Source organism: Morone saxatilis, unplaced genomic scaffold (assembly GCF_004916995.1).
Source record: "Morone saxatilis isolate NCDOM2014 unplaced genomic scaffold, NCSU_SB_2.0 Contig1, whole genome shotgun sequence".
In the NCBI taxonomy this organism is placed as follows: domain Eukaryota; kingdom Metazoa; phylum Chordata; class Actinopteri; family Moronidae; genus Morone; species Morone saxatilis.
This window is the reverse complement of record NW_023339651.1, coordinates 9,874,825-9,902,725: the sequence shown is the minus strand read 5'-3', so window position 1 is coordinate 9,902,725 and position 27,901 is coordinate 9,874,825. Positions and strand designations below refer to the sequence as shown.

At 39.1% G+C, this 27,901-nt stretch overlaps 3 protein-coding genes across 4 annotated transcripts in view; 1 reads left to right on the top strand and 2 right to left on the bottom strand.

The window, feature by feature from the left end:
• The window catches only part of nhlrc2 (NHL repeat containing 2), a 20,696-nt gene extending 17,227 nt beyond the window's left edge, over positions 1–3,469 (bottom strand). Inside the window, exons 1-2 of the mRNA XM_035666710.1 lie at positions 3,280–3,469; positions 1,099–1,251 (exon numbers count right to left, since the gene is read on the bottom strand). Coding sequence (XP_035522603.1) covers positions 1,099–1,251; positions 3,280–3,442 — 316 coding nt within the window. The 5' untranslated portion in view covers positions 3,443–3,469. The remainder of the gene's footprint in view (positions 1–1,098; positions 1,252–3,279) is intronic.
• Positions 3,470–3,662: 193 nt separating this feature from the next.
• On the top strand, positions 3,663–14,105 carry dclre1a (DNA cross-link repair 1A (PSO2 homolog, S. cerevisiae)). The gene is made up of 9 exons (XM_035658287.1): positions 3,663–4,360; positions 4,975–6,384; positions 6,474–6,607; positions 7,920–8,038; positions 8,558–8,701; positions 8,813–8,958; positions 10,483–10,637; positions 11,677–11,818; positions 13,396–14,105. The coding sequence occupies exons 1-9, from the start codon at positions 3,940–3,942 to the stop codon at positions 13,560–13,562; spliced, it is 2,838 nt and encodes a 945-aa protein (XP_035514180.1). The 5' UTR covers positions 3,663–3,939; the 3' UTR covers positions 13,563–14,105.
• Positions 14,106–15,381: 1,276 nt separating this feature from the next.
• LOC118335819 (pleckstrin homology domain-containing family S member 1-like) lies at positions 15,382–26,321 on the bottom strand. 2 transcript variants are annotated; one of them, XM_035672266.1, is made up of 17 exons: positions 26,231–26,321; positions 25,763–25,800; positions 25,390–25,487; positions 25,169–25,287; positions 24,808–24,942; positions 23,956–24,031; positions 23,809–23,838; positions 23,164–23,217; positions 22,410–22,481; positions 22,239–22,322; positions 22,023–22,066; positions 21,861–21,911; positions 21,623–21,748; positions 19,524–19,646; positions 18,594–18,689; positions 17,336–17,471; positions 15,382–17,246 (listed from the first exon to the last, which is right to left on the bottom strand). In XM_035672266.1, the coding sequence occupies exons 2-17, from the start codon at positions 25,785–25,787 to the stop codon at positions 17,175–17,177; spliced, it is 1,341 nt and encodes a 446-aa protein (XP_035528159.1). In that variant the 5' UTR covers positions 25,788–25,800; positions 26,231–26,321; the 3' UTR covers positions 15,382–17,174. The 2 variants fall into 2 exon arrangements, with proteins under 2 accessions (XP_035528159.1, XP_035528168.1); XM_035672275.1 differs by lacking the exon at positions 23,164–23,217.
• Positions 26,322–27,901: the final 1,580 nt, after the last annotated feature.

The window sequence follows — 27,901 nt, the reverse complement described above, 5'->3', positions numbered from 1 at the left end:
GATGGGTGGGTGGGTGGGTGTGGGGGGATGGATTGTGGGAGTGACTGGACAGGGTGGCTCCCACACCTCACTGACCAGAGCAGCAAACAGAATGTACCCATAGCAGTGCCAAAGATAAGGCGAGTGCGATAATGTGCGGTGGCACTGCAGTGTGTGTGTTCTGTGTCCCGCCTGGCTCACACACTGAATTTCAAGCTGCACAACTTCCTCAGATGATCCCTTGAAGGGTCAGCAGGATGCCAGACTCAGTCGGATGTGATTATGCTTAACATGGAGTGGCTATATAAAGAGCCATACAGTGAACTACAGCAGGGTACAATTATGGGCCCCGTACTTGACGACGCTGCAGCTTGGAAGTATTTTTAGTCACTCTCTCTTCACAGCTGAGATAAGAGCCCTCGTGCTCATGGAAAAGAAGAGGGGAGAAGTTGAGTTGATGTACTACAGCTTCTCTGCCCCAGTGAACTTACACATGTTCCTGTGACGCAGCATGACACATAATAAGGTATCAATGGAATTGTGTTCCCTCAGTAAAGCCTGCCAGGCCACTGACTCATGCGAGGCCCACTGTAGCTGTACTACTCAGGCCAGCGCTGCTTTTTAGAAATATTTAATTTTGAACAAATTCGGCAGGTAAGGGACAGTGTGTGCTTGATAAACAGGATTATAGGCACACTTGACAATTCAGTGTGAGAGACCAAACCCAAATAAACAGAAGACAAACGCCTTGTATTTGTTCCCCAGTTTCCCCCTTCTGCCAAATGGCTCAGACCCACTGTGCTTTCCGAGGTGCCTTGTAACAACAGCCTTCACATGAATATCAAATCTTCTCTCATTATCATAATTCCACTTATTAATGCATTGACACATTGCTTCTTTGCTTCGGCTTAGCTTTAATAGCGGGAGGATTATGAGAAGTCTACTTAGGGAGGACTGTCTTATTTTTCCACATCATATAGGGTTTTTACTGTGTACAATGGAAGATTTTTGCATTGTAAATTAGCTATATGAACTTGTGAGATATGGCATTACTCTGTGCATCAATCTAATCTCTCAACCCCTTTAAGCCATGTTGAGTGTGCTTTTGTAAGTCCATACCTTTGACAGAGTGCTTCTTCTCTAGCTGGTGAAGGTCAGGCAGGATGTGCATGCAGTTGATGCAGCAGTAAGTAAAGAAGTCCAGCAGCACCACTTTACCAGCCAGCTCCTTGTTCAAAGACAGAGGCCCCTCCGTGTTCAGCCATTCCAAGCCTGGAGCAAATCACAAGAGTGGAAAATGATGCTGTCATCTTATTAATTATGTTTAGTCACAGTGTAGGCAAAGGCTTTACAGTGCCCATCACTGTAGGGGTCTATCTGTCAGGCCTGATACTGGATTTATGTCACATGAGTAAGAACGTTGATGGATAAAAGAAATGACATGGAAGCGCTCACAGCTTCTAAAGTGTTATGAAACTATTCAATGCCTAAAATTAATTTCTGTAGATCTAGATTGTCTGATAAATGTTTTCGTATTTACCTCGCACGAACTCCAGATTGTGTCTGATAATGTTCGTCACACTCACATGCACTTGACTAATACATTTGCTTTACAGCATACTGAGCACCAAAACCCAGCGTGAAAGCAATAGAAAATAATACTCTACCCTCTACACAGCATTCGTTATTTGCTCTGAATATTTTACTGCCGGTTTTAAAGTCTTTGTCTTACTTATGCTGCTGCCTAGCTCTGCAACGTCTCCTTAGAAAAGTCTTCTAATCTCAGTTGCACTTGACCTTGTTAAACAAAGGTTAATTTTAAAAAAAAAGAGGAAGAATCTGTCTTTTTTCTGGCTTTAACAATGATGCAAGTGGGAGAAAGCAGAAATAGCTCTTTCAAAGTCTCTGATTGCAAATCTTCTCTGGTACCCAAAATGCTGCTTTACTTTAGTTTAATGTGAACATAGGGAAACGCCTGCCAGGATTATCTCACAACCCCTTCCTTATTTGTGTGGTCTAAACACTGAGCTGGTATTCATTTAAGGTCTACATGAAGGAGAGATCAAGGAAAATAATGCTTATTAAGTATCTTTGACCATGCAAATGGGAAGTAATCCTGAAATGAATGGGTCAAGTTACACAGTTATAGTGACAAAAAGCAAATGACGTGTTGTATGTGCCCTCTGGAGGCACTCACTTTCTGTAATCAAGGTAAGCTACTCCTTTTTGCCGTCATGCTGCCTGTTTGTCAGGTAATGTCATATAGAGAGAGAGAGATAGCCCCAAAACTATATAACACAAATTGGCTAAATATATAGAGAGACAAACATTTCAAATGTGTCTGTTATGCAGTTTAAAATTGTCCTGAGGGGTTGTTTAAAGGGCCCAGATATAATCCCATTTCATCTACACACATATATTTATTCAGCTATTTGATGTTCTACTGTAGATCCCCATCTACTGGTGTGATGAGATATAACAGGAGTGTTGACAACAGAGGCATTAGATTATTCTTTTCTTAATTTAGCTCTTTTCATTTTTCAGTCACGCGCCGACACAATTCATATTATTTGGTGCACTTACGACAGCAGCCACTAAAGACAACTGTTATGTTATTCCCATTTGTATGCTTTTGTTGTTGCTGTTAAACAAACAAACTAAAACACAAATTCCTAGATGAACTGAACCACTGAGGAAGCAGAGGTCTGCACAGTAATCCTGCTTATGTTTCTGCTATAACCAACACTGTAACTGTATTATAGGTTAGATTTCCCACTGAAATTGGAAGTTAATGCTTCATATTGAAAATAACATGAAGGTTTTACAGGGGAGCATGTTGACATGTCCCTGAGGAAGACAAAGACAGAGAATATTGTTATTACCTATTCACTGTTATAAAAGAAAAACTGGGTCACTTAAGAAAGTACTTGGACAGACCACAAGAAGTATTTTTAAAAAGTTGAACCTCCTACCCAAAGCAGCTGCTCTTGATTTAATCTAAATGAGTCTTTGATGCTCCTCCTCTCTCTCACTGGCTGTTTTGGGTATAGATAAGATCTCTAATGTACAGAAACACTAGTGGTTGAAGTGCTTTTGATACTGTGAGAAACACACATAAACATGGCGAAAAACCGCCAGAGTTGGCTTTTTAAAAAGGAGAAGAAACCCTGACTGTGAAGTATTCACACTGTGTGAACATGTCGAGTCCTGTAGTGACATGTAGTGTTAGCAAACTCAAGTTAAACTGCTTTGAGAGACAGAGAGAGAGAGACAGAGAGAGCTGCGACATTAAGGTCTAACCTGTCTGGAAATCGGGTATCTTCAGATCCTCTCTCTCGTCTAGTTTTTTCAAACACTGGAAGACGAGGTTTTCTTTCTCTTGTTGTGTCTGAGCTTCTTCTACAGCGCAATCCAGCTCACTCTGGATCGGAAATAAGGTGGAGAGGCTGCACTGGGACGCCATGTTTCCAACATCTACCAGCTAGCTGAGGTAAACTCAGAAAGATTCAACCGCGGATTCGACACGACGATAAAATTAAAAAAAAAAAAAAGACAAGAAAGCTTTTTTTCCAGACTTTAACTAAATTAATTATCATTAAATTTATTTGTTCTTTCCAGTCTTTAATTCGAACAATTAATTAATTAATTAACAACGCGAAATATGTAGCGAATATGCTGCTCTGTTCCTCTACTTGTCTTTTACCACATTCATTGTTTCCTGTGGCGGTAAGTGTTAACATGAAACAGCATGCTAGCTCGATATTATAACTATTAATTATGAGAAACTACAGTTATCCTTTACAGTATCATTCATATTTACAGTAGTCGTTAATCTACTGTGTTGTGTATTATTCTTCGGCGACTGCGGGATGTTATCAAACGTCAAAGCCTGTGTAATAACCAGGGTGTCGAGGAGGTCACTGGGTCACATTATAGGCGTTACGCTCCTTTTTTCTCCAAATGTCACAGAAGGACGACTCCGAAAATGACATTTGGGAGTACAAACCTCTTCCGAAGAAGAAGAAAAAGGTGCACGAATCACCGTCTGCACCTGCACCTGTCACCAGCAGGAGATGCACGTCCAGAAAAAACCCCAAGAGAGACACCTCTTGCTCGGTCAAGTCACCTGGCAGGACAGCTGAGAGTGGAGACTGCCCCACTGGTGTTCACACAGACGGACACAGCAGTCTAAAAGCACACAGTGTGTCCCCAAAGTCTTCTCCCATTGATGGCACAGTGCAAACAGACAATGCTGCTGCTGAGGGATCATCCTCGGGTGACTTTTGCCCCATGTGTCAGATGCCCTTTTCCATTTTGGTGGTACAGACTCAAAGATGGCATGTTGCTGAATGTCTTGACACTCCCAGGGACACGTGCAAAGGTACAATACATCCTATACTTCTTCATATGCTTGATCTGAAAAGGACTGATTCACTTGATACCAATCCCAAATACACGTTCCTCCTCACTTACAGAACATACATCATCCACATCAGAAACCCTAATTATCTATGTATGTATTAGATTGTATCACAAGAGACAAAAAAAAAACTATGTTCAAAATGAGCATAACACTTTACTTTATTTACAAGAGGGAAACTGATAATTCCGGCAATAATTCTCACGATGCGGCAGTGGCATCAGATCCTCCCTGACTGGTGAATGTCCCCTAGTGTCTAAGACGAGCTTTGTGTTCAAAATTCTCAAGCCCAGTTCAAGAAAACCATGACGACATAATCAGTGTTATTTGCCTTAGGAAGCTCCCCCAAGAGCCACAGCAGACTTAATACAATTGTTTGAGTATGTCTGTTCATGGTGAGTAATGTGGATAATCAGATTAGTGCTCATTTAAAAAAAAAAAATGCACCTCAAAGTCTTTGAATACTGTCAAATTCTTTTAGTAGATTTTGTATTTAGGTGCTTTTTGAACCCTGCTGCCATGAGACTAATTTATAGTAATAATAATATAATAACGAGTTTTATCTGTTCACACAGAATGTCCCGATGGCCTCCGGTGCTCCTCCACCATTCCAAACCATTACAAGAAATTCAACCACACACTTCTGGCCCACGGTCGAGCAAACAGTGACACAGCCCTCCTCAGTCTGTCCCAGCAGGCAGAGGCAGAGACCAGCAGGGAGAGCAGCCTCAGTTGTCTCCCCGGACTGTTAAACGAGGTGGATAGCTCTGTTTTAGAGACTTCACAGGACAGTCTTTCTGCCCGATCCTGTCGTACCGCATCCCCACACAACAGTCAGACGGGAACACCTCCGCCTAAACTCACCAACGGCCTTCGGTTTCTGCGTTCACCTGCCCCAGAGGATTTTAAGAAAAAGAAAGGCTGGTCGTCCTCTACTAAAAAGTCTATTAGTGCTTCCCAAGAAAGTAGAACAGAGCTTCCATCCACTCCTGTCAAGACTGAGAGTGGAAGAAAAGCTTGTGAAGGTTTTACCAAAAGTGAACCATCCCCTGACAATGATGCAATATCCTATTCTCCACTTTCTGAGTTCCCTGCAGAGGCCGAAGTCCAAATCAGCGAATGTAAAAAAGCCCTCTTTAATAACGATGCATCTGGAAATGAAGGCGAAGACTCGATGTTGCTGTTTAGTGACGGTTTCTCAAGTGAAGATGAGCTCCTGTCTCAATTTATAGATAACTTTGAAACCAATACTGTGCAGGAAAAGGAGCATGCTTCCTTAAACACCCAGCTGAAGTCACTTACGTCAGTACAGCCCACCAATCAGCTAGCTGCCTCTACAGCTGCTGAAAACAAATCAAATTCCACAGGTGAAAAAGAAGCTGCCAGTAGATCTACCAGTGCCATCAGTCCATGTAAGAGTAGCATTCAGTCTCCACAAAGTATTGTTTTAGAGCGCCTGAGAGAAAGTCTCCTAAGCTCAAGCCAGCATTTAAGAAACTTGAATGACAACAGTGTTCAATCAGAACAACCTCACACAACTTCTTCTCAAGTGCCTTCATTACAAACCTCCACTGTCCAAAGATCTCACACCATGGCGCCTCAGAAGGGCCAGAGCAAGGCAGGTCAGGCGTCCTGTCTGAAGCAGACAGACATTGGGGTGTTTTTTGGCCTGAAACCCCTCAAGGAGAAGGAGAAGGAGAAAGAGGCTGAGAGTGGACCGAATGAGCTCAACTCCACCTCTGTTCCAACACTTGGTGAAAACTCAAGACAGAGACGACCAAGGAGAGAAAGGCAAAGAAAAAGTAAGGCTGACACAACGGCAGAAACCTCACAGGGTACAGTGACTGTAGATAATGTACCAAACGCTCAGGGAGAAGCAGAGAGAGGTAGGACCAGAGGATGGAGAGGAGGAAGAAGGTGGAACAGAGTGAACGCTGATGGAGAAGTAGAGTTACCACGTTGTCCCTTCTACAAGAAGATTCCAGGTCAGTGAGTGACCATATATCGCATATTGCTGCATACATTTAAAGTTGAATTATTCTGTGCTAAGATATTTGTATATGATTTTGTTCAGGTACAAAGTTTGTCATAGATGCTTTTCATTACGGAGAGATTGAGGGCATTACTGCCTACTTCCTCACACATTTCCACTCAGACCACTACGGAGGGTTGACCAAGAACTCCACATTACCAATCTACTGTAACAGAGTAAGTCAAGTTTTGGCTATTTTGAAATATGTATATATTACAGTATGATTTTAATTCCTTTAACTGGTGTATTGCTATGTATTTCATCTGGTATGGGGTTTATACTGTCTGGGTTGTGCATCTACTAGCCATATGTTGAGCTGCACAAATGTATTTTAGGAGTCAATTACATTACTATATTATTATTTTATGACTTGATCCACATGAGACTGCCATTTTTGGCCTATTTTTCTTGACATGAAGGTTATGGATGTTGGTTTTTACCCCAGTTTTAATTTTAGTCCACTGCTGAAACTGCATCCCACACAATTTCTACATTTGTCTAATTCATACTGGAAAACAATGGAACAGTGATGTGTCTGACGGGTTGTGGGGTAAATAAATGGCAGTCTCCCTCCAAAGGCCTGTTAGTCCTTGGATACTATGGAAGCGATGAGTTCTTTGAAAGTATTTTGCCCCTCATTAAAAAGCTTCCTCACTGCTCTCTTCCATAGAATTCACAGAGTAAATGCATGATCCATTTGTTATCTCTGTGCACTGCATTGACTGCATTGTAATGAAAAATTAGCTTGCAGTTGGCAGTTATGAATACCAAGTCGCCAATGCCTCTGACCATATTGGAGCTCATTGAAATGTGAAGACCTTTATGGTTTTTTGACACAGTTTTGGATAAAGACATTTAATATCCAGCAAATTTAGTTTGCCTGGGTCTTAGTTATCACTGTGCAAACGTTGCAACCAATTAAGGTGTGAATTAAGCAATAAACTGAATGAACTGAGGTCAATTTATTGCCAAACAAAAAATTTTAATTCAAAATTTTAATTCAGCTTCAAATTAGACATTACTTCAGGTATCGTACATTTTATCTTAATGGGCTATTATATCCCATTTAGACATTAGTCATACCTCTGAAGCTAATCATAATAGCCCAATAGATAGTATCTAGATTAAAATATATTGGCAAAAGATGCAGGATATTAATTAAGTTCTCCTGTCAAATGGGTCATGATTTATCACAGTGGAGTGTGTGTCCTCTTGGGATCACAACTAAAAACAGACTTGTAAGGACTGATTAGGACTCCATTGGGGTTTTGTTTATTTGGTAGGTCACAGAAATTCAACTTGGATGCTAGGTGGGTCATAGCCCAGAAAAGTTATCAGATGATCAGAATCACTGAAGAAATGATTTCACGGGTGTTGTGGGTGAATTAGTCAATGAGCAGCAACGTGATGAGAGCTGAGACTGGTGCATAGTGGCTGCTGCTGCATGACTGTATAAAAGTAAACTATACTGCGTCGTCTCCCGGTCAGATTACAGGAAATCTAGTGAAGACCAAACTTAAGGTGGCAGAGCAGTACATCCACATCCTCCCCATGAACACCGAGGTCACTGTGGAGGGAGTCAAGGTCATCCTCCTGGATGCCAACCAGTGAGTCATCCATAACGTCATTATCAGCCACCGAGTAGTAATCAGCTACTTAACAGTGGCTTGATAGTTTATGGCTTTTTGATGGCTTGTTAACAGGCTTTATTAAAGAAGTGACCTTACACAAATGCACTTATAGCCAGACCATTAAAAAAATGATTTAAATCGATACTGTGGGTATCTTTATTATCATACAAGTTTAAAACAAGCATTTTAAAAAAGGATATGGAAGCAGATTGAATTTCAGTCGAATGTCTGACACTCATCTTAAATTCAGACAGCCCCAAGCTAATTATCTAAATTATTCTTTCACTAATAGACTTTTTTTTACGGCTACTCCAACCCTGTATCACAAGCCATTTTCTTCAGTATATTCAGTTTTGAAAGTGTATGCCATGAATTCAAGCCTAACACTAGTGATGGTCAACCTTTAGAGCTTCTAAGAAGATGCTAGTTCATCCTACAATGAGAAATATAGTTCATATATCCAGCTTCAACTGCTGCCTGTGTGTGTTCATTCAGTTGTCCAGGAGCTTCCATGCTGCTCTTCTTCCTGCCCGATGGACAGACCGTCCTCCACACTGGAGACTTCAGAGCTGATCCCTCGATGGAGACCTACCCAGAGTTACTCAGCTGCAGGGTGCAGACGCTGTACCTGGACACGACGTTAGTACTCTTAGCTGTGTGACCTTTATGGGCAGTTGCCATAAATAAGACTCTTCTCAGCCAATCAATATAACATGTACAGATTTTCAATGTTAGCTTTTATCCCCCTAGCTACTGCAGCCCTGAGTACACTTTCCCCAGACAGCAAGAGGTCATCAATTTTGCAGCCAGCACAGCCTTTGAATTGGTGACGCTCAACCCACGTACACTTGTGGTGTGTGGATCCTATTCTGTGGGAAAAGAGAAGGTCTTTCTGGGTGAGTGTTTAGTTGAAATCAATGACATGGCAACCCTGGCATGATTTACAATGAATTATTACAAAGAGTGATCTGCTTTTGTTTATAGATGAAGGGGAATAGTGAAAGCATTTTTTAGCTTTTTTTTTATTGCTTGAAACTCTTAAAATTGAACCTTATCAGGAATGCGAACAACATAATAAAGAAAAAAGATAAAGATAAAAAAGATTTCATAAATTAAAAAGAAACATTATTTTCTCATCATATAATCTTTTAAGTGAAATTAAAGCTCCAAGCATTGTAGCTCATGTGATGGTGACTTATTATACTACAAACTATTAGAAAATCAAAACAAAATCAAAAATTAAATTTTTTTTTTTTTTTTCTAATCTTTTTAATGATATTACTGCAAATGACATGGTCATTTCATTCATTTAACTCTTGGTAGGGATGGGGCTTGAGAACCCGTTCTCAAATTGTCTAATCCATCTGAATTGTATGCCTTCAAGCTTATCAATTCCTTTTATTGATGCCACAGATTTGAAATGCACGTCAAACTTGTGCATCTACACTGCTGGAAACTTGTAACAAGAGGGAGCAACTGTCTAAAGAATGTCTTCATTTCAACAGTGGTAGTAATGTCATGTGTTAGTGCCACTACTTCCCAATCGAGCAGCATGTCCATTATCAATTGATCAGGAAACAATAAGGAAATCGATAAAGAACCCCACCTATAAACAGAATCAATAATGGCATCAGTAAAATTGTATTTATTCCCATCTCAAAGTTTGGGTGATATTGTGAGTAACTGCCACCAACACAAACTGTTAGACACAAAGTAAGTCTGTTTCTAAACCTACTAGTAAGATGAATGGATTTTCTTCTGTAGCCTTGTATCACTACCTGACCTTTCCTCCCGTTGAAAGGTCATGCGAGATTACGTCTTGTATTGAAGTGGGAGCGGTGTGGAGAATGGTGGATTAGTCTGTTTTGAGGAAAGAGCCACTCAATATGTGTTGTCCTCATGCGGACAGGCAAACAGTCCTCTGACGCATGTTGTGAATAATGGTCTGTTCCACTTTGGCGTAGTGAAGCAAACAGACAGCATGCATTCATTCTCTAATCACCTTTGCTTCTGCAATCTCTGCATGAAATTGAAAGGGGGGGGGGGCGGTACTACAGCTGATTCAACTGACAGCCACTTTGTTCTCTTGTTATTCCACAGGAGTGTTTGTGCTCTTAAACACACACTTTACATAGTAGTGGACATGATCAAATATATCCAGATTGTTTAGTTTTTCTTTGTTTTAAAAAAATAGTTATTCAACAGTTTACAGTTTGTACAATGTGTTGTGCGACGTTGGTGTATAGTAAAATACTGGGCTGGAGTTCTTTAGAGCGCATAAACTTAATCCTGAAATAAAATGTACAAATTGTTACTTTGGGGGGGGGGTAACAACAGGGGGTTCTTAACTGCAAGTACGTGCTGGCTGAATTCCCCACATTCCTGGTTTTCACACGGACCTTGTTCTGCTTCATTCGTAGCACTAGCGGAGGTCCTGGGGACTAAAGTGTGCCTCTCTAGAGACAAATACAACACCATGTGCTGTCTGGAGTCAGAGCACGTCAAACAACGTATAACCACTGACTGGAAGGCAGCCCAGGTCCACGTGCTTCCCATGATGCAGCTCTCCTTTAAAGTAGGTGCAGTAGTCTCATTTTCCATTGAAACATCCATTTTAACTGATCTGAAAAGAACAGTTATTAGGCTGGGACTCTGGGGCGTCAGGAATATAAAAAAATGTTCTATTTTAGGGGCATGTTTAACATCACTGATTTGGAGTAAAACAACCAGAAAATATATCACATCAGACTCTTTTTATCCACTGCATGCAAGTCCATGCATTTGGATAAGTTGAAGGGGAATAAAACTATAGTTATACACTATTTCTCAAATGGTCTGTTGTTTTAAATTATTTCTGGACACTTTATTTTGATGTGCACATGTCCTCTATTCTGCTTACAGTCCATTTGTATGCAAGTAACTAGGACAGGAGTAAAAATAATTAGGAAATGCTAATTATGATGACCAAACACATCATCTTTCCAAAAGGAAAAGCATTTTAATGTGCCATCTGTATAACTACAGATAAGTCCCAGAGTTGGTTAATTCAGGCCTCACTAGGCACAGAAAGGCTGACTTGGGGGGAAATAGATGCGGTTTAGGTTTGCAGTGAGATGTTTGTGTAGTGAATCTCTGAGCAGTTTTTATCAAGAAGAGCTACAACAACTTGGGAAAACACCTTGAAAGTCACCTTGAAATAAATGTGTAGATAAAACTGTATAAGAACTCATTTTAAGTTAAATGTTTGCATTAATTTTATAGCAAATTGGGAATAACCTCTATGCAGGTTTGTTATCAGCTGACACAAGGTTAACGTAAGTGAATAACTTGTTTTTCATGTTTGGAGTGTACCTAGGGTCCAGGTAGTCGATATCTGAGGATGATTCTTCCCAGTGCTGCTCTTAAACGGTCAAATCTTGGGAGCACAAAAGCTGCACAAACATGTTATCTATATATGTTTTGGAAGAGAGCTTTGTATGTTTGCTAGCAACAGTGATTTCATTGACGCATTTCAGTTAATCAGCATGTGACGAGTTCTCTGAGATCATGCTCACATAGGGCATTTCTTTTCTCTCTTCTGCATCTCCTTGTCAACCTCCTCATCTCGTCTTTAGAAACTGCAGGATTACCTGGCACGCTTTTCAAGGCAGTATGATCGGCTGGTGGCCTTCAAGCCTACAGGCTGGACCTTCAGCCAGCAGGTGGAATCGGTGGAGGATATTCAGCCTCAGATCAGTGGCAACATCTCCATCTATGGTATGCACTAATCTTTTTGTTTTGTTTTGTTTTGTTATTGTCAGGAGGAATAACATACATTTGCATGAGAGTATTAACTGAATACTTTGCTATAAGGCCCAAAAAAGATCGCGCTCTATCACAGGTGAAATGTTTTTCATTCGTAAATCTTTTCAGTATAAATGTTACTGCTGTTTCTTAGTATTTAAATTCTTCTGCAAGAGCGGAGGTGTTGAAGTTTTTAATGCGCTCCTGTCTTTTACCTACCAAAAGCAGAACCTTATTATGGTAAATAACCATGTCGTCCTGCCACACGTTGCTAAGACTTAATTACAACAGCAGCATTTTTCTCCTGCCAAAAACGTGAACGCTCCTCACATTGTTGTATTTAGCCTACAGCTCCCTCTTTTGGCAAAGACAGGAGGAGGAGGAGGAGGAAGGAGGGGAGGGAGAGTCAGACGGGAGTGTGAGAATAAACAATAGATCACAGCTCAGTTACTTCAGCTTGGTGACGAGAGGGATATAATCAAGAGAATGCCGTATCTTGGACAGCACTGCTGGACAGTAGCCAGGCGTTAAACCCCAGTGTTGAAATGGGTCATGACTTGATTTGCCGCTGCAAATTTAGCCAGTTTTTTTCTTCCTGTCCGCTGTTCCATGTTCTTAATAGATCCATCAACAGCATCAGCCATCTGGCCTGTAACCTACAATCACCAGCAAGAGGCTTTTGCGATGCACACTTGCATATAATTTCTTCCTTCTCAGCAGTTTGTGTGTCAGTCAGGCAGAAGCCAATTTGCACTCTCTCTCTCTCTCTCTCTGTCTCTCTCTCTCTCTCCTCCTCTCTCCGTCTGTTTCCCTTCTCTCTCTTCTCTCCCTCTCTCTCTCTTTGCTTTGCGTGGGTCTCCTCCTCCTTGTTCTTCCCAGCCATATGCTACTACTGCTCCTAATATTGTTCTCCGCATGTGGTAAGATTGACTGTATACTTGAGCAGGCTTAGTTTCAGCTATAGCTGTTTAAAGCAGCGGAGCACATCAAACCTGTGGAGGGGCGAAGCGAGGACAAACAAAAGGCAGCAGCTTTCCTGCAGCAGTCCCTAGATGTCTTCTTATTCTCTCCTCGAAAACAAAAGAAATGAATCATATGACAGTTTCAATGTTTCAGCATCTGAAATCGGACGAAGTCTGAGCCTGTAGCTTTGTTGAGCATCTGGTCCCTCTTGTAAGACTTTTCCCTGTTGCTTGTCTGATTGACATCATCCCCATACTTTTAGACATCTGGTTCCCTGACAAGTTTTTACCTCAAACCAAACTGAGCTTTGTGTTTCTTATAAGGAAACTGGAAAGAAAAATATCAAAGTGAACGAGCTGATTGAAAGTGAAAATCATGTCTGAAAAGTCCCTCTGGTTCAGTTCGAAACCACTGCTGGCGTTTTCCTCTACAGGACTTGTCTCCTTAACAAATAGAAAGCTAGATAATGATAAAAGATAATTACAACCCACACTTGGAAATAACCCTGTCAGGAAAAACAAAGCGTGGGCTATCTGCAGGCTGATAAGTCGTGATGATGACAAACCCTTCTGTGTTCTTGTTTTCAGGAATCCCGTACAGCGAACACAGCAGCTTTCTGGAGATGAAGCGTTTCGTCCAGTGGCTCCAGCCCCTCAAGATCATCCCTACAGTCAACAACGGCAAATGGGATAGCAGGAAGGCTATGGAGAGGTTCTTTAGTGAGTGGCTCATGGAAACTAAAACTAAACTGTAACTATTAGTAAACGGTGCTTTTGCAGCCGGCCTTTCTGCAGCTCGTTGGTAATAAGAGCAAAACCAATTAATTCTCAATGCTTCGAATGCCGAAAGGCCACGGGGAACAAAAGCATTTGAACACTACTCATTTTATTACTTTCACTGAAGTTTCACTGTAAGAGCGAGGCGGTTGTGATGAAGTAGGTGAACATGAAATGCATCCATGATTTAAAAAAGGTCGAGTATATGCTCTTGAATCAATTTACTATCCAGGTTGTGCTTTTATTCACAATAGACTGAACTAAAATAACTGACAACTCTGGAAGCTGTTTTGTGTGAATGTGACCTGAGGTCCCACATGTATCAGCACTGTGCCATCCGAAAGTATTATACATCGGAACTGAATAAATTGGATGTGGTTACTGAGTGTTGTGGCCACTTCCACTGTTTCCACATTGTTTGTCAACAATATACTGCAAGTGCTGCTTTGAAATTGTGCAATTTTTTAATTATCTGTATATTTTTCTATGTGATCTAAATTTTCAGGTTAAAAAAAAATAAATGTTTTAAAACATTTTTTAACACTTTCTTGCAACATTAACCTTTTAATTTCTTTTCATGTCAAGAAAAAATCATTGTGCATGAAATTCAACATGAGCTTTATTATTTTCTCTTCACTTTAGGACAATATCTGGTTTTTCACTACAGTATGTATTTGTGCAACCCCATCAATGCCTCTGCGGGCTAATATAATGTTGGAGGACTGCCATTGTTGCATAGTGGCTTTGAAAATTCTATCTTGTCTTGAAGACAGTGCTTTCAGGTTTTTCAGTAGTTTATCTCTGAGACGGCAGAGACGTGCGGTACAGAGATAGATCGGAATCTCATTCTTTATAAAACCAGCTTTTCTCTGCATGATTTCTCTTTTTTCATGTAGGACAACTTCACATCATCCCATCTGCCTGAGCTGTTGTTTGTTAAATCTCAGAGACCAGAGTGAGGAAAATCATACACTCTAGATTCTAAACACCGAAAATATTTTCCCATTAACACCTGCATAAGAGGACCGTAAGAGCTGCCTGGCATATTTATGAACCCTGAATCACTTGTTATGAGTGCGTCATTCTTAGCGTAGCTAGCTGATCTGGAAATCGCTGCTTTAAAAACGTCTCACAGCATCTAATTACACCTCTTGCCTCTTTTCATATTTTAAATCATCATGCTCTTCACTATTTGACTTATGTTATAACCAGTTTATTACTATTTGCACCCAGAGCAAACCATTTCCAGTGCACCATTACTAATAATGGTGTATCGTGTTCTTCCCTCGGGCATTAATTATATGTATGAAGTCTTGCCAAACTGAAACCGGATTGACTGGGGCGCTTGTTGAAATGTGTGTCTATTTCAGTCACAGAACAGTATGTTTGCTTTATTGGTGTCTGATTTTTAAAGATAATGAAGTTCACATGGATTCATGGAGGATTCTGTCAGTGTATAAAAAAAAGAGCTTGTTAGACAACAGAAAATATAGTATAGAGAAAAAAAAAGAGGTTATGTGAAACTGGTCAAAAACGCTGTAAGAATGGCTTCAGGTGTCGTACTTAACTGGACTATGCCAGAAAAGAAGCTTAAACTTAATTATTAGTCAATTTTGGAAGTAAATCAGGTGGAAATAATTTAATTATATTGCTTAATTTTAGTAATGATTCCAATAGATGATATACGTAAGGTTGCTGTGTGAACTCTGCAGCCTGCTCTGTTTTATGTGCGGTGTACTTTACATTCTTAAGTACAAAAATAAGGCTGTTAGAGAAAGAAATACAAATGTTCATTGATTTAACAATCTGGAAAAAGTTTATTCATAATCATTTCACAAATAAAAACACAGATTAATTGTCTCAGTACAACCTGCATTTGCTGCACCCTTGTGAAAAATGCATTTATATATAAAAAGCGTATTTACAATACAGCACAGCTTGAGCATCACAGTTGAAGAGTGGCCTTAAAAAAGTAGATGTCCTGAATAATTTCTTTGTCAGAACTCGGAAAGCCTGATATGATGTGATTGGAAAAGGACTTGTGTGAATATTAACAATGTCAGATATCATTTCAGAGTTTAGAGACACGCGTTTCCTTGCCCTTTATGGACATTGGTCAGTGGACAACATTTAAAAAAGCATTTTAAAATATAAAACTCAGAATGGTTTGTAGTACTTTAAGTCACCATCAAGTCATGTCATGCAGATCAATTCCATTTCATGTTGTCTTTGTTCGGGAGTGGCAATGGTCAGCAGACATAATTTTAAAAGGATTAAAACCATCTTCCCAAGTTACAATAAAACTACATTTCAGAAATGTAGTTTATGAGTCACCATTTCTGCTTCAAATCAGAGAGAAATGAGTGAAACAGCCTGAGGTGAAACACCATTCTGTCGGCATATTAATTCACCAGACTTTCCCTGAGGTGTGGACAACTTTAAATACTGGTCTCTTCATGAATCTTTTTGTTATTCATCCACTCCTAATTTCTGCCAAAGCCTTCTGGATATAAATAAGGAAAGGACAGTTTAAATTTAGATCTATATCTGCCTTCTTTTAATGAATCCAAACACATATTAACATACAGCACATCCTTTTTGTGCTCTTTTGTGAAGAAGACGTCATTAGACAGGCATGGCTTACAAAGAAATGTCATCATAAATGCCGCATACTGAGTTAGCTGGAAATGAATCAGCATTGCTGGGTGATGACATTCACAATAGTTGTGCAACTCAGTTCTCGCTCAAGTCCTAAGACAGAAATGGAGTTTGAATATTTATGGAAACATTGGTTATCTTTTCATTCTTTTCATTGGAATTAAAAATGTTGATTCAGAGCGTCCTGTCTTATGCCCAACATCATCTTTGTGTTCCTAAAACCACTTACGAACACTTTCTACTTATCATCTAATCATCTTAAAGTTGATTATTAAAAATAAGGTTCTTACAGAAGTCACATTAGATCCAGAGAAAAGATCTTTGTTGATAGTTGATGGTTCTAAAGTATCTCATGTGCGTTTAAAGTGTACAAACATTTTGATTATTAGTATAGTGTAAAAATATAGTTGTTTAATAGTAAGTATATATACAGTAACGTTGTGCGTATTTCACTTTTACACTACATGCCTTGCACAATTTCAGTTTATCCTCATACAGGCAGTATGAGGAAATACGTTTAGGTAAAACATTTGCCTTTTGTTTCCTTCTGCTTACGACATGTTATCTACAGTAAACACAGTACACAATGAACTAAAAATATCATGAATCATGCTCTGTTAAAACTGCAAGTCATTGTTTGCACAAAAAGTGCTTGGCAACTAAAATGCATTTGATCTTTTATATATAATGTGTGCCAGATTCATTTAAACATCCTTCTTTTTTTATCCTTTTTCCAACACTTTAAGCTCCTCTAGATATTTAGGTAGAGTGACAGATCAAAAGTAAGTGCCCACAGCCATGGGAAAATACTGTCAGTTGTCTAAAGTGGTAAATACATGGTACAAACCCACCATTCACAGAAAGGAAGTGCCTCAGAGAGTCATTCGAACACACCAAGACATACAGTGGAAGTATTGTCTCTGAGTTTGCAGTCAGTTGCTGCAGTGGATGTTTGGCAAATGCAGAGGCGGGCATCCAGATAGACGCAGGATGGTCACTTTCACCTAAAAAGAGAGATCATTTATCTCTCTACTCACACGTTCAATGACGCATGCAAGCGACAGTATCATCGACACTGACAATGTGGACGTACCTCATTCTTGAGAGACTTGCTGAGGTACATGTTGAACTCCTCCACGCTGCTGGTGTGCAGGTCATTAATTCCCAGAATCTGGTCTCCTTTGTGAAACAGGCACACTGACTGCGGTTGGCCTGTCCATCCAGACACACTGACACACAAACAAACACATTCTGCTTCTTAGATTTACTCTATTAGCTCTAATTCACACAGTGTTTGACATTTATTTGTATGCTTTTTTATATTATATTTTTACATCTATATCATGGCTTAATTTTGCCTCTAATATGGATTTGGTATAATGTCTATAAAGACAGTCTTAGTCATCCAGGTCCCATGATGTATTAAGAGAAAGGCAACTGGGACTTGGTTCACTGAACCAGGAGACATTATCAGTTCAACTGGTGAAAGATGAATTGCAGAATGTCTTCAAGACCAAAAGTCTCTTTACTTTGCACTAGATACAGAACGACAAGGCACAGTAGCATATGTGTATTATAAGTATATTTTAATAAGTCTATTTTCATATTGTACATATGTAACTACAATGATTGTGCATTGGGTGACCTATACTCAATACTGTGCCTGAAAGCATCCTGTGTAGACACTGGCTACTGCTGCTCTGCTTAAATGCTGCCTTCACTGCACAGCCTGTGTAGACATTGTGTTACATTCCAGATCTACAGTTACTGATGCTTCAAAAAGTTAAATCTGAACCAAATTACTGTAAGCCTGGCTTGATGTGAAAACTCAACCAAGATAATAATAAAACAGAGTTTAGAAGAACTTAACTGACCCTGATATGGGAAAAAATCTGGTGTGTGCTTTGTAACAAAGCAGCTGAGAAGTAAACCAGTGTGTTTTTTCCACATCTTATCCACAATTTGGATTTTGTGTAATTAAACCAATAAATGCAAAGAGCGTGTACCAAGTCGCAGTATTAATGTGTGCCCCAGTGTCCAAACTATACGGCTGAATGCTCCGATCATCCATCACAGATGAAATGAACAAACAGCTCATGCAGCGCAGCATTAAGTCTGACTTTCCTCAACCTTAAAAAAGAGCAAATAAGGACATGCAGCATTGCTGGCCAACATTTCCTGATGTGAACAGTGTTTTAAAGTAATGGGAATCGGTCCTATACGGGATGAAGACAAACCTGCAGTGAATCTGGTTTAGCCTTTCTAATTAATTTTTAATTATTTTTAATTTAATTCTCAATCAAAACAGTCCAATATCTGAGATATTTTTATTGTCCAACAACGAAACTTACGTTGGTTTCCCGTCCACTTCTGTTAATGTCAGGTGTTTTTTCAGATCTGCCTGCTTGATCTCAAAATCTCTCTCCTCTGAGGTGAGGGTGTCGAGGCTTAAAAGAAAAACAAGACAAAAAAAAGCTTTATATAATGGCACTGTATATATTGGAGAATTATATAAATAAATCTTGACATCCAAGGAATTAAAATGGTTCACTTGTAAGAATTATAATAATGTTATAAAAATATTCCAGTTACTGTTTGCGTTGCATAGTCAATTCAGTAAATCTTTGATAAAATAATTGGTAAAAAGGTGGCAAACCAACTGCTTGATTTAAAGATGTGAATTGCCAACTAATGAGGAAAAAATAAAACAGAAACCTTTGACTATTCAGATGATATTTTGTCTGCATGGGATGTGGTGAACAAGCACATAAAGGCAGAAATGTATGGTTGTTATTGCCTCCTTCCTCTATTATAGTGGCCTGAGTATAGATAAGGACTTTATATAGTATAGACTTTTCTTTGAACAACCCATTTACATTCTGGTGTCAAAATCACCTGATTTACTAATGTTTAATGTCGAGTACTGCTCATTATTATTCAGCTATCATCATACCACCGTCTGCTGCTAGAAACCTATAGAAACCACTCTAACCAGTCCAGCAACATGTCAGCGTTGTTCCCAGCAGTCCTGTCTGGTTATTTATTTCACTGAGTCACCTTAAACATGATGACTTCTTTTATTTTAGCTCTCTGTAACCATTACAAAGCTGTTTATGAATTTTTAATTGGCAACAGCACAAGGGGGGTTCAAATGTCTGTACTATTTAAAAGTAGAGCAACTGTTGAATGATGTTCATCTTATTCCACACAAAACCTCCCTATTTCATGTATATTATGTTTATTTTATTACTAGTTACGTTTCTGCATTCAGGGTCTATTACCTTTCAGTAGAGCTTTGTTTATCCAGTGTGTGCACATTTGTTCTCTCCAGCATCTCTACAGGAGAGATGGCACCGTTGTCACTGGAGCTGCTGCTCAAGTCTGGAGTCAGATGCCTTTCCTCTCTGCAAAAGCAAACAACAGCACAAGGGAATATAACATCAGATCTCTGTACATGTTTCTGTTACATTTAGCTACCAGTCACTGATTCCACGTTGACATCAGACAAAAGACAGCTTTGAGAGACAGTGGGAATAAAACACAACAAGGCTCTCATGTAGCAGGAGCCAAGGCCAACACTTCATGTTGAGTACAAAATGACGCAGAGGAAGAACACCATCTGAATCTGCATGCACTATGGAGGGGGGTGACCCACAGGCAGACAGCATAACAACATATTTTGGCGCCGTATTAGAAGCCTTGGATGGACACAAGTCCACAATCACCCTTGTGCCAGAAAATAACGTCAATAAAAAGAAGAAGAAAGGGTTGGTCATGGGTAAAAGAGCGTTCTAAAAACCAAAGGTTTCTCTCTGTTATACAGAAAGGGGACCAGATGTCTTGAGATTTTCTTTTTAAAAATAGTTCATAAAAGCAGCATGGGAGAAGCAAATAATTCCCAAATCACTGCAGAGGCACAAGAGGAATTCTAATTTAGAGGCGCTTTAGAGACAAGTCTTTTGACCCATATGCCAAATGTAGAAGAGAAGATGTTCTCCGGTGTGGCAGCACAGCGGTCGGCCACTTAGAAAGAAATCTGACATCAGTGTGAGAGGCAGAATTATCACACAGCTCTGTATTATAGCAAATTTAGGAAAACAAACAGCAGAAAAAGTGTATTTTTATACAGGAGTTGATGGCATGGAACAGCTGGAAGAGGCACGAACAATGTGGACGATTTTAATTTACCGCCTGCTGTACTGGTGATTAACAAAATGGTCTTGGTAAACAAAGAAGTCAAAGCTACCTCGCTGTAGAAAAACAGCAGATCTGACATGCTACATGAATCAAAGTCGAATTCACACCCAGCATTATAAGGGCATTACAGACTTCCTACTTTTTTTGTTGTTTTTTGATGGTAAACCTGTTCCAAGCTTCCAAGAATAGGATAATCATCAGTGATTTGAATTTGATAAGGTCATGAAAATGTGCGCTGGTTATGCGGTTTGCTTCAAAAGGGGCGTTTCTTTATTTTATTTTTAGCGTTCAAGCATGTAAACGCTTCACAAGTGGTTACTCGGACATGTGCAGTGTTTTGTTTAAAGACAATGTAAGTTTCGAAAGAGGAAACAGAATAGGATTTCTCTTACAAATGAAGAGTTGATTCATACTGTAGCAATTAAACACACCCTTTCTCAGCTCACTCCACGCAGGGATTTTCCATCTACAGCCTCACTTGACAAGTAGCTTCTGGTTAATATAAACTAATGTTTGATAGAGTGATCAGAGATATTGTTGCTTTACTCTGCTTCACTTGTTTTGCTGTTACACAACATTTTAGCATTTAGCATTATCCTATAATTGTCAGTTGTGGCTTAACATAACATAGCACACATTACAGTGCAGTCAAACCTGCCTGCCACAAGCAATGTAGCTTATTATGGATCTAACAATAATAAACAGCTAACATGCGGAAGATGTCGATTGTCACACCTGACCTGTTCAGCTTATACAAGGTCTGAAAAAACTGTATCATGCATGCATTTTCATGGCTCACTTGTATATAAATCTGTAAAGATGATCACTGCCATCTCTGTCAGGTAGAACCTCTTTCACAAGATGAAAAGATATGTCTCATCTAGTCAAGCGCATAAGTTGCTAAACAGGCTCTGAGGTGCTGCCTTTCTTAGATTCCTGACTGGTCCCGGAGTGTCAACAGTCTTATGCTGTAAAAATAACACCCTCATTGTTGTCAGTCTCAGTGTTTGAGCCAACGAGGGCTAGGGCTGAGGCTGTGGATACCCCTGATGAGTGAGCTATTTTGGTATCTAGGGCGCTGACAAAACATGTCGTACAAAGAGCATAGGGCACTGACACCAAAGACAAAGTCAAAAGTCAAAAATACACACATGGACCACAAAAAAGTAACTCCGAGAGTTACCTGTTTTCAGAGGCGGTCTCCTCATCGAACGCAGGGAGTGGGGAAACACGGATCTTCATCTTGTCATAGATCTGAGTGACAGATCTCATCAGGGTGCCACTGGTAGCCTCCTCAACCTCTTGGTCCCTAGAAGCATGTGGCACAATTAACTGCATTTCAACAATAATCAGCAATTATTTATCATTATATTTAGGAAAAAAAAAATTTGTTGTGATCTGTCACTATGAATCACACTTACACTGACTGAACCGGCTCTTTACTATGTTTGACTTGAATCATTGTTTCATATCTACGGACAAAAACAAGATTAATATGAAATTTTGTAGCACTGTGTGTGTTTTACTTGAACTAAAATATACAAAGTACAGCTAGTGATGAATATGAATTCATGAGTACTCACATTGAATCCAAGCTTTTGGGACGTGGCGCACCATTTTCCCCAAGCTTTTTCACAAGATTTATGAAGAAAAAAAGGGCAGAAAATACAACTATCATTAGTTACAGTACATCGCAGTTCAGAAGCTAAGTTAGATGCATTTTTCTCTATTTTCTGTCATTTTATACAGAAAATAAACAAACTGAAAAAATATTGTGTTGAAAATGATTGCAGCCATACTAGTGTGTGTCTGAAGTAGGATCTCGGATAGTCATAGATTGGATTCACAGGCTCTGATGCCCGTCTTTTGCAATATTCTTCAACCTGCAGGCCGATCAGAAGCAAAAGAAAAGTCACCAAACACCCAAACTAACATCACCCAAACTAACATCTCAAGTCAAGATGTTGCACCTTTGGTTTTTCAGTATCATTATCCAGAGCATTTGAGGACGGATCCGACAAGGACCGCATTTTGGAGTCTTGCTGAAAGATAAAATGACATTAAAGCACCCATGTCAAGAATATCTTTTACATTTTTTTTCTGTTTTCTTTTTTTCTTTTATTCTGACAGCAGGAAGATTTATTTGTAGAGGAATGAAACAATCTCAGTGAAAATGTGTAGTGGGTATGTTGTTTTCAGCTCATTCACCTCAGTGTCCCTAGTCGAATGCATTTGTTATATATTTTGGTATAACCCTAATATAGTTGCGTGTATGGGTATATTAAGATATTCTTAAAGGTCATGCAACAGTGAGACAATAAAGAACGGTATTTGAGATTTTGTGGGGGCATTTGACTAAAATGTTAGATGTACTGAAATGAAGAAGGGGTTGCAACAATTGTACTAAAATACATCTAACAACTAAGGCAACAGTCGACTGCTCTATTTCTTTTGAATGTTCTTATGAGCTATGTTATGTTAGAGCGCCATGAGTACCTCTCAACGATGACTAAATGTGGAGGTGGTGTTGACATTTTTTATACAGCTAAATAGCAAGGATACAGGCATTCACATGCATCTTCCCCTACGCAAAAAAATAGTCCACACATCAAATAGATTCACACAAAGGAAAGTCACTATCTGAGTTCAGAATCAGATCAGACTGACAGGTTGCATGCATTTAGAAAAGATAGCCACATTTATCTTACAGCTTTATGAACTAACCTTATCGGACACAGTGCTTGGATTCTTTTTCTGCGCACTGGGTTTTGAAATAACCTGGTAAAACAGGAAGAGAATTCTATTTTCAAAAGTCAAAAAGAGAGTTGATTGATAAGCACGGTTATTAGATGACTAATGTAACTGTACGGTGGTTGCTTGTTGAATTCGCTACGGACACTGAGGGAATTTAGACTGAGCATTTAAAGTGTGAGAATGGAGGCAGAGAAATAAAGTAATAGTTAGAGTGAAAGAGAAAAAAACAACTTATTGGTTAATAAAACTTCTTAGCAAAAACATGAAGAATTAAAGATTTATTTAAAATTTAGTAAAATATATTTATTGACTTTCTTTCCCATTAGATTTATATGAGAAGACTGATATGACTGACCACTGTTATGTCTGTATGGTAAATCTGTAGCTACAGCCAGCAGTCAGTTAGCTTAGCTTAGCTTAGCACAAAGACTGGAAACAGAGGGAAAGAGCTAGCCTGGCTCTGTTAAAGGTTTTCAGTCTTTGTGCTAAGCTAAGCTAAGCTTACTAGCTGTTGGCTCCAGCTACATATTTATCATACTTACATGAGAGTGGCATCGATCTCCTCACCTAACTGGTTTATGATCAACAGATGAGGAACAGACTTTAAATATTTACCTCGATTATTGGCTGCCCATTAGACATTTCCTTTAGCAGGAAAAAAGATTGTCAGTGACAGTGATATAGATGGTAAACAATTATCTTAGATACTTGCTCTCCATAAGCTGTTACAATACATAAGGACAAACTCAAATCTAAATGTACCTCTGAATTTATGAATTTATGTGGCCGGTTTTTCAGGGCGTCAAACAGGTCATCAAACCAGCCATCCACTTCCTCGCTGAAAGCAAGAGGGGCATTATGAAACACTTAAAAACCCAGTTTTAGGACTCCACAAATTATGGCTATTACATTTATATAAAATTCAATTCCAAAACCCAAATATAAAGTGGAAATAATGACATGTAGCAACAAATTGGTGTGAGCTGAGTGGAATGAAAGTCATTATCAGCTGACACACTGTTACTAAACAGGAAAGCAACATCGTAATTTCTTTTTGATTGTTATAACTCCCAAAATAGTAGATGGTGTGAAGGGCAGGGGGAAGTGTTTTATGAGGCACTGTGAAAGTGTCAGAGGGGGCCTTGAGAGGCGGATTGGCCAACTCAGCTGTGGCCTGAATGTTGATTACACCATCACAGACTTAATGCAGTGCACACTGCCATTACAAAATCTAAAACCAAACTCAAATTCATAAAATTTTAACAGGCTGCACTTATGTACAATCCAAATTAATAAAAATTGGTTAGAGCAAAATGGTTAGTAACTTGTTCTTTGAGAAATACAGACAAACTGTGTTGCAGAGAACTGATAACGATCTGTTACATAAGATTTTAGATGAGGTTTTTTTGACATTCTTCATCCCCACACAACCATAAAATCCCAACACAAGCACATCTCTAATTGTTTATCACTTATTTAAGTGTTTTTGTAGACTAGTATCTATCTTGAGTGTGGAGCTTTTACAGTACAGTGTAGTAAATTGCATGGAAATTGGCAAATAAGCTATAAATCTTCTCAGTGCTTTATATCACCTGTAAAGACCAGCTGACTGACCTGTGATCCCCGATGAGAAAGTAGTCCCGTTCAGCAGCCCTGACGTAGAGCACGCAGGATGGAGAGCACTTTAAGCACTTCTGGACCCATGCCCATCTTGGGTGGTTTTCAGGGTTCACGTACAACATTGAGATGCTAACAGAGGGACACAAATGATGACAGATGATGTTGGAAAAAAAACAACATTTAGTACTAGAGTGGTTCTACACTCAAAAACAAAGCTGGTATAACTGCATCATTTCATTTGAGAGGTGTTAAATACATTAAATTTAGTTTAATTTAATAATAAATTTGGTGTATTATATAAATTAAAAAAGGGAAAACTCAAAAATGTTGGTTTATGTTCTTTGTGGTAACACACTGTGATAAGTCTATCCCTCCGAGCGGCTTCTCCTTTTCCTCTGGACTCCTAAAGTACTTCAGGTGATGTTCTTGTTCACCGATTTTGAACAGCACAAAATACCGCTTCTTCCATGATTTCTGCAGAATAAACATCATGAAATAAACAATGAAATGTAATTTAAAAAACACACACACGAGCAAGAGTTGCAAATACAGTGTATCCACTGAACCAACTCTTACCTCTGTGTTCAACCGGTTAGGAGGAGGAGACTTGTAAAGGTAACCTGATCTTATTTCCGTCGTAATTATAGCTGGTCTGTAGAACACTGCATTTCCGCCTGAGGGCAAAAGAAAAGCCTATTGTTTGTGTCTTTGAAATCTACTTTATTTTCCTGAAGGTGCTAGTAGGAAAAAACAGCAAAGGATGTATTAAGAGAGAATAAACACAGGAAAATAGCAGGACTAATTGACTAAGACTACGCATTGTATGTGTACATGAGCATATTCCAGGTTTCCCTGTCAAACAAATCTTTTGTCTTTAAAAAACTAATTTTTAGTAACACCTAAATCAAACCATAAACCATAAATAAATAAATAAGATGTGATACACTACCTGCGTTCTTTTGGCTCTTATGCATTGTGACACCACACCTAGACAAAAATAACAATATGGATATTTCAGTCTCTGTCTCTTCAATCAGCATATAAATACCCACAAGGAAATAGTTAACCTTTTAAACAAACAACATAGGGTTTAAAAATAGGCTGATGCCTCGGTGAAAAGCAGAGCATGAAATAGAGTTGTATTCACAAACAGAACCCACATGAAGGTGCATGTGAGAGAAAAAGGCATATCCGCAGTAATGAGAAAATAAGTAAGAATATACATACAGCCTCTGAGTAATGTTAAAACTCAATAATATTCTCTTTATACCTGTTGTTAACACAGTTTAACACTCACTTTTCAAAGACAGAACCAAACATGTATCAGTTAGTGGATGCATATCATAAAACAGAAACAAACTAATACTTCTAACACACGACTTACTAAATACACAAAACAAACCCATAGTACTCTCACCTGTTCTCTCACCTTGACCACCTAACAGTAAGTGAGGCTGCATGAGGAAGCTGGATGTTTCTCTACATGGCAAATAGCAACAAGGTGTTCATACTGGGAACTGGACTTTCTGGTTTCTCGCTTGAGTTGCTTTTAAGGTCTACCTGCTGTGCTGTTGAGCTGTAGAATTCCACGCAGGGTTCCTTAAGGAGCTTGTTCCCCCTTTTTTGACATTTAAAAAATAAGATGGCATGATCAGGCATCAGAATGTCCTATCTTTGAGAGATTTGAAGTTATGACTTGAAGAGATTTTTTAAAAACACAAATATTCATGCACACTGTTGGGCTGTTTTTTTCAGTTTTACAAGAGTGAAATAAAGTTAAATTGGCTGGGGTCCAATTTGATGAATATTTAAGAGCTCTGGATACAAAAGGAAAGATTGATGCCAACTTGTGACATCGGATGATTTATAGGTGGGTATCTCATGAAGACTGATGAACGTGGCGAACTTATAGCAAGTCGGTAAACTGATTATGATTGTTTTCAGGGACAGGTCAGGTCAACATCTTTATACCCCCTTTAGCACTTATAAGCTCTATACAAACATTTAATAAATCACACACAATCACACACCATAAAGTACTTGTAAGCAGATATTTCAAGTGTTTATTAATAGAGTATTTTTTGGAGTAATTCTCCAACTTCAACTTCTCCCATGAAGTCATATTTGATCATATTAAACATGTGATTTACCATATTGCCATTCATTAGCTGTTTAAGCCCAACCTCTACTGAGTTTTTGAAAAAAATCTTTAATAAACGCTTACAACTACATTATAGCATATTATAAAACATTTATTAAATGTTTGTATAGTGCTAAACAGCAGGGTTTAAAGTAGTGTGTAACCAATATGTTCATAGCAAGGTCAGTATTCAGAAGTCGGAGCACATGCCTTGTTAAAAGTAGTAGAGGTTGGCAATGCAGGCATGTAGTTAAAAGACAAGAGAGGTTTCTGATAGAAGCTTCCGGAGATCACATAATCTAAGACAAATATCTCTCTAAAGTATCTCTTTCAGTCCATCTCTTATTCTGATATTATTTTGTAAATAGGCATGTCAGTCTGAGCGATGTCTGAGCTAGTCGATGTAGCACTCAGATGGAGGAGTGCAGTGCCGTGACACTTTTTTTTACATGTCCTCTGCTGAGACACATGTCAGGATAACAGGGACCAAGAGACGTGGTCAGTCGGGTTCTCAGAGGTAGATTCGAGTGGTAGTATGTGTGGTGCATTTGATGTCCCCCTGCTTGTACATATGCGCTGGGCATTTGTGCTATGCATGTAAAAGGTCATAAGGGTCATGGCAAGCATTTTAAACAGGCACTGATGGAGACTAATTTAAATGTCTCTGGCTGAAGATGCAGCATTCACTTTAATTACTCTGTGTCCTCAATATATTTGTGAAAAAGCACTTTGTGTGAACTCTCCATGAGTTACAATGTCTCATAAACTTCCTCAAGTGTGCATATAGGCCACAAGCGCACACATACAGTACATCAAGGTCAGTGTCAGGTCGGTATAAATAGATCTCTTATGGGCTTCTTGTTTAGTAGGACATGGAATAACTCTTCCTCAAGTCTTTGCCCATCCGTTTGCCCTTCACTGCCTGAAAAACCTTGTTCTTGTCTTCAA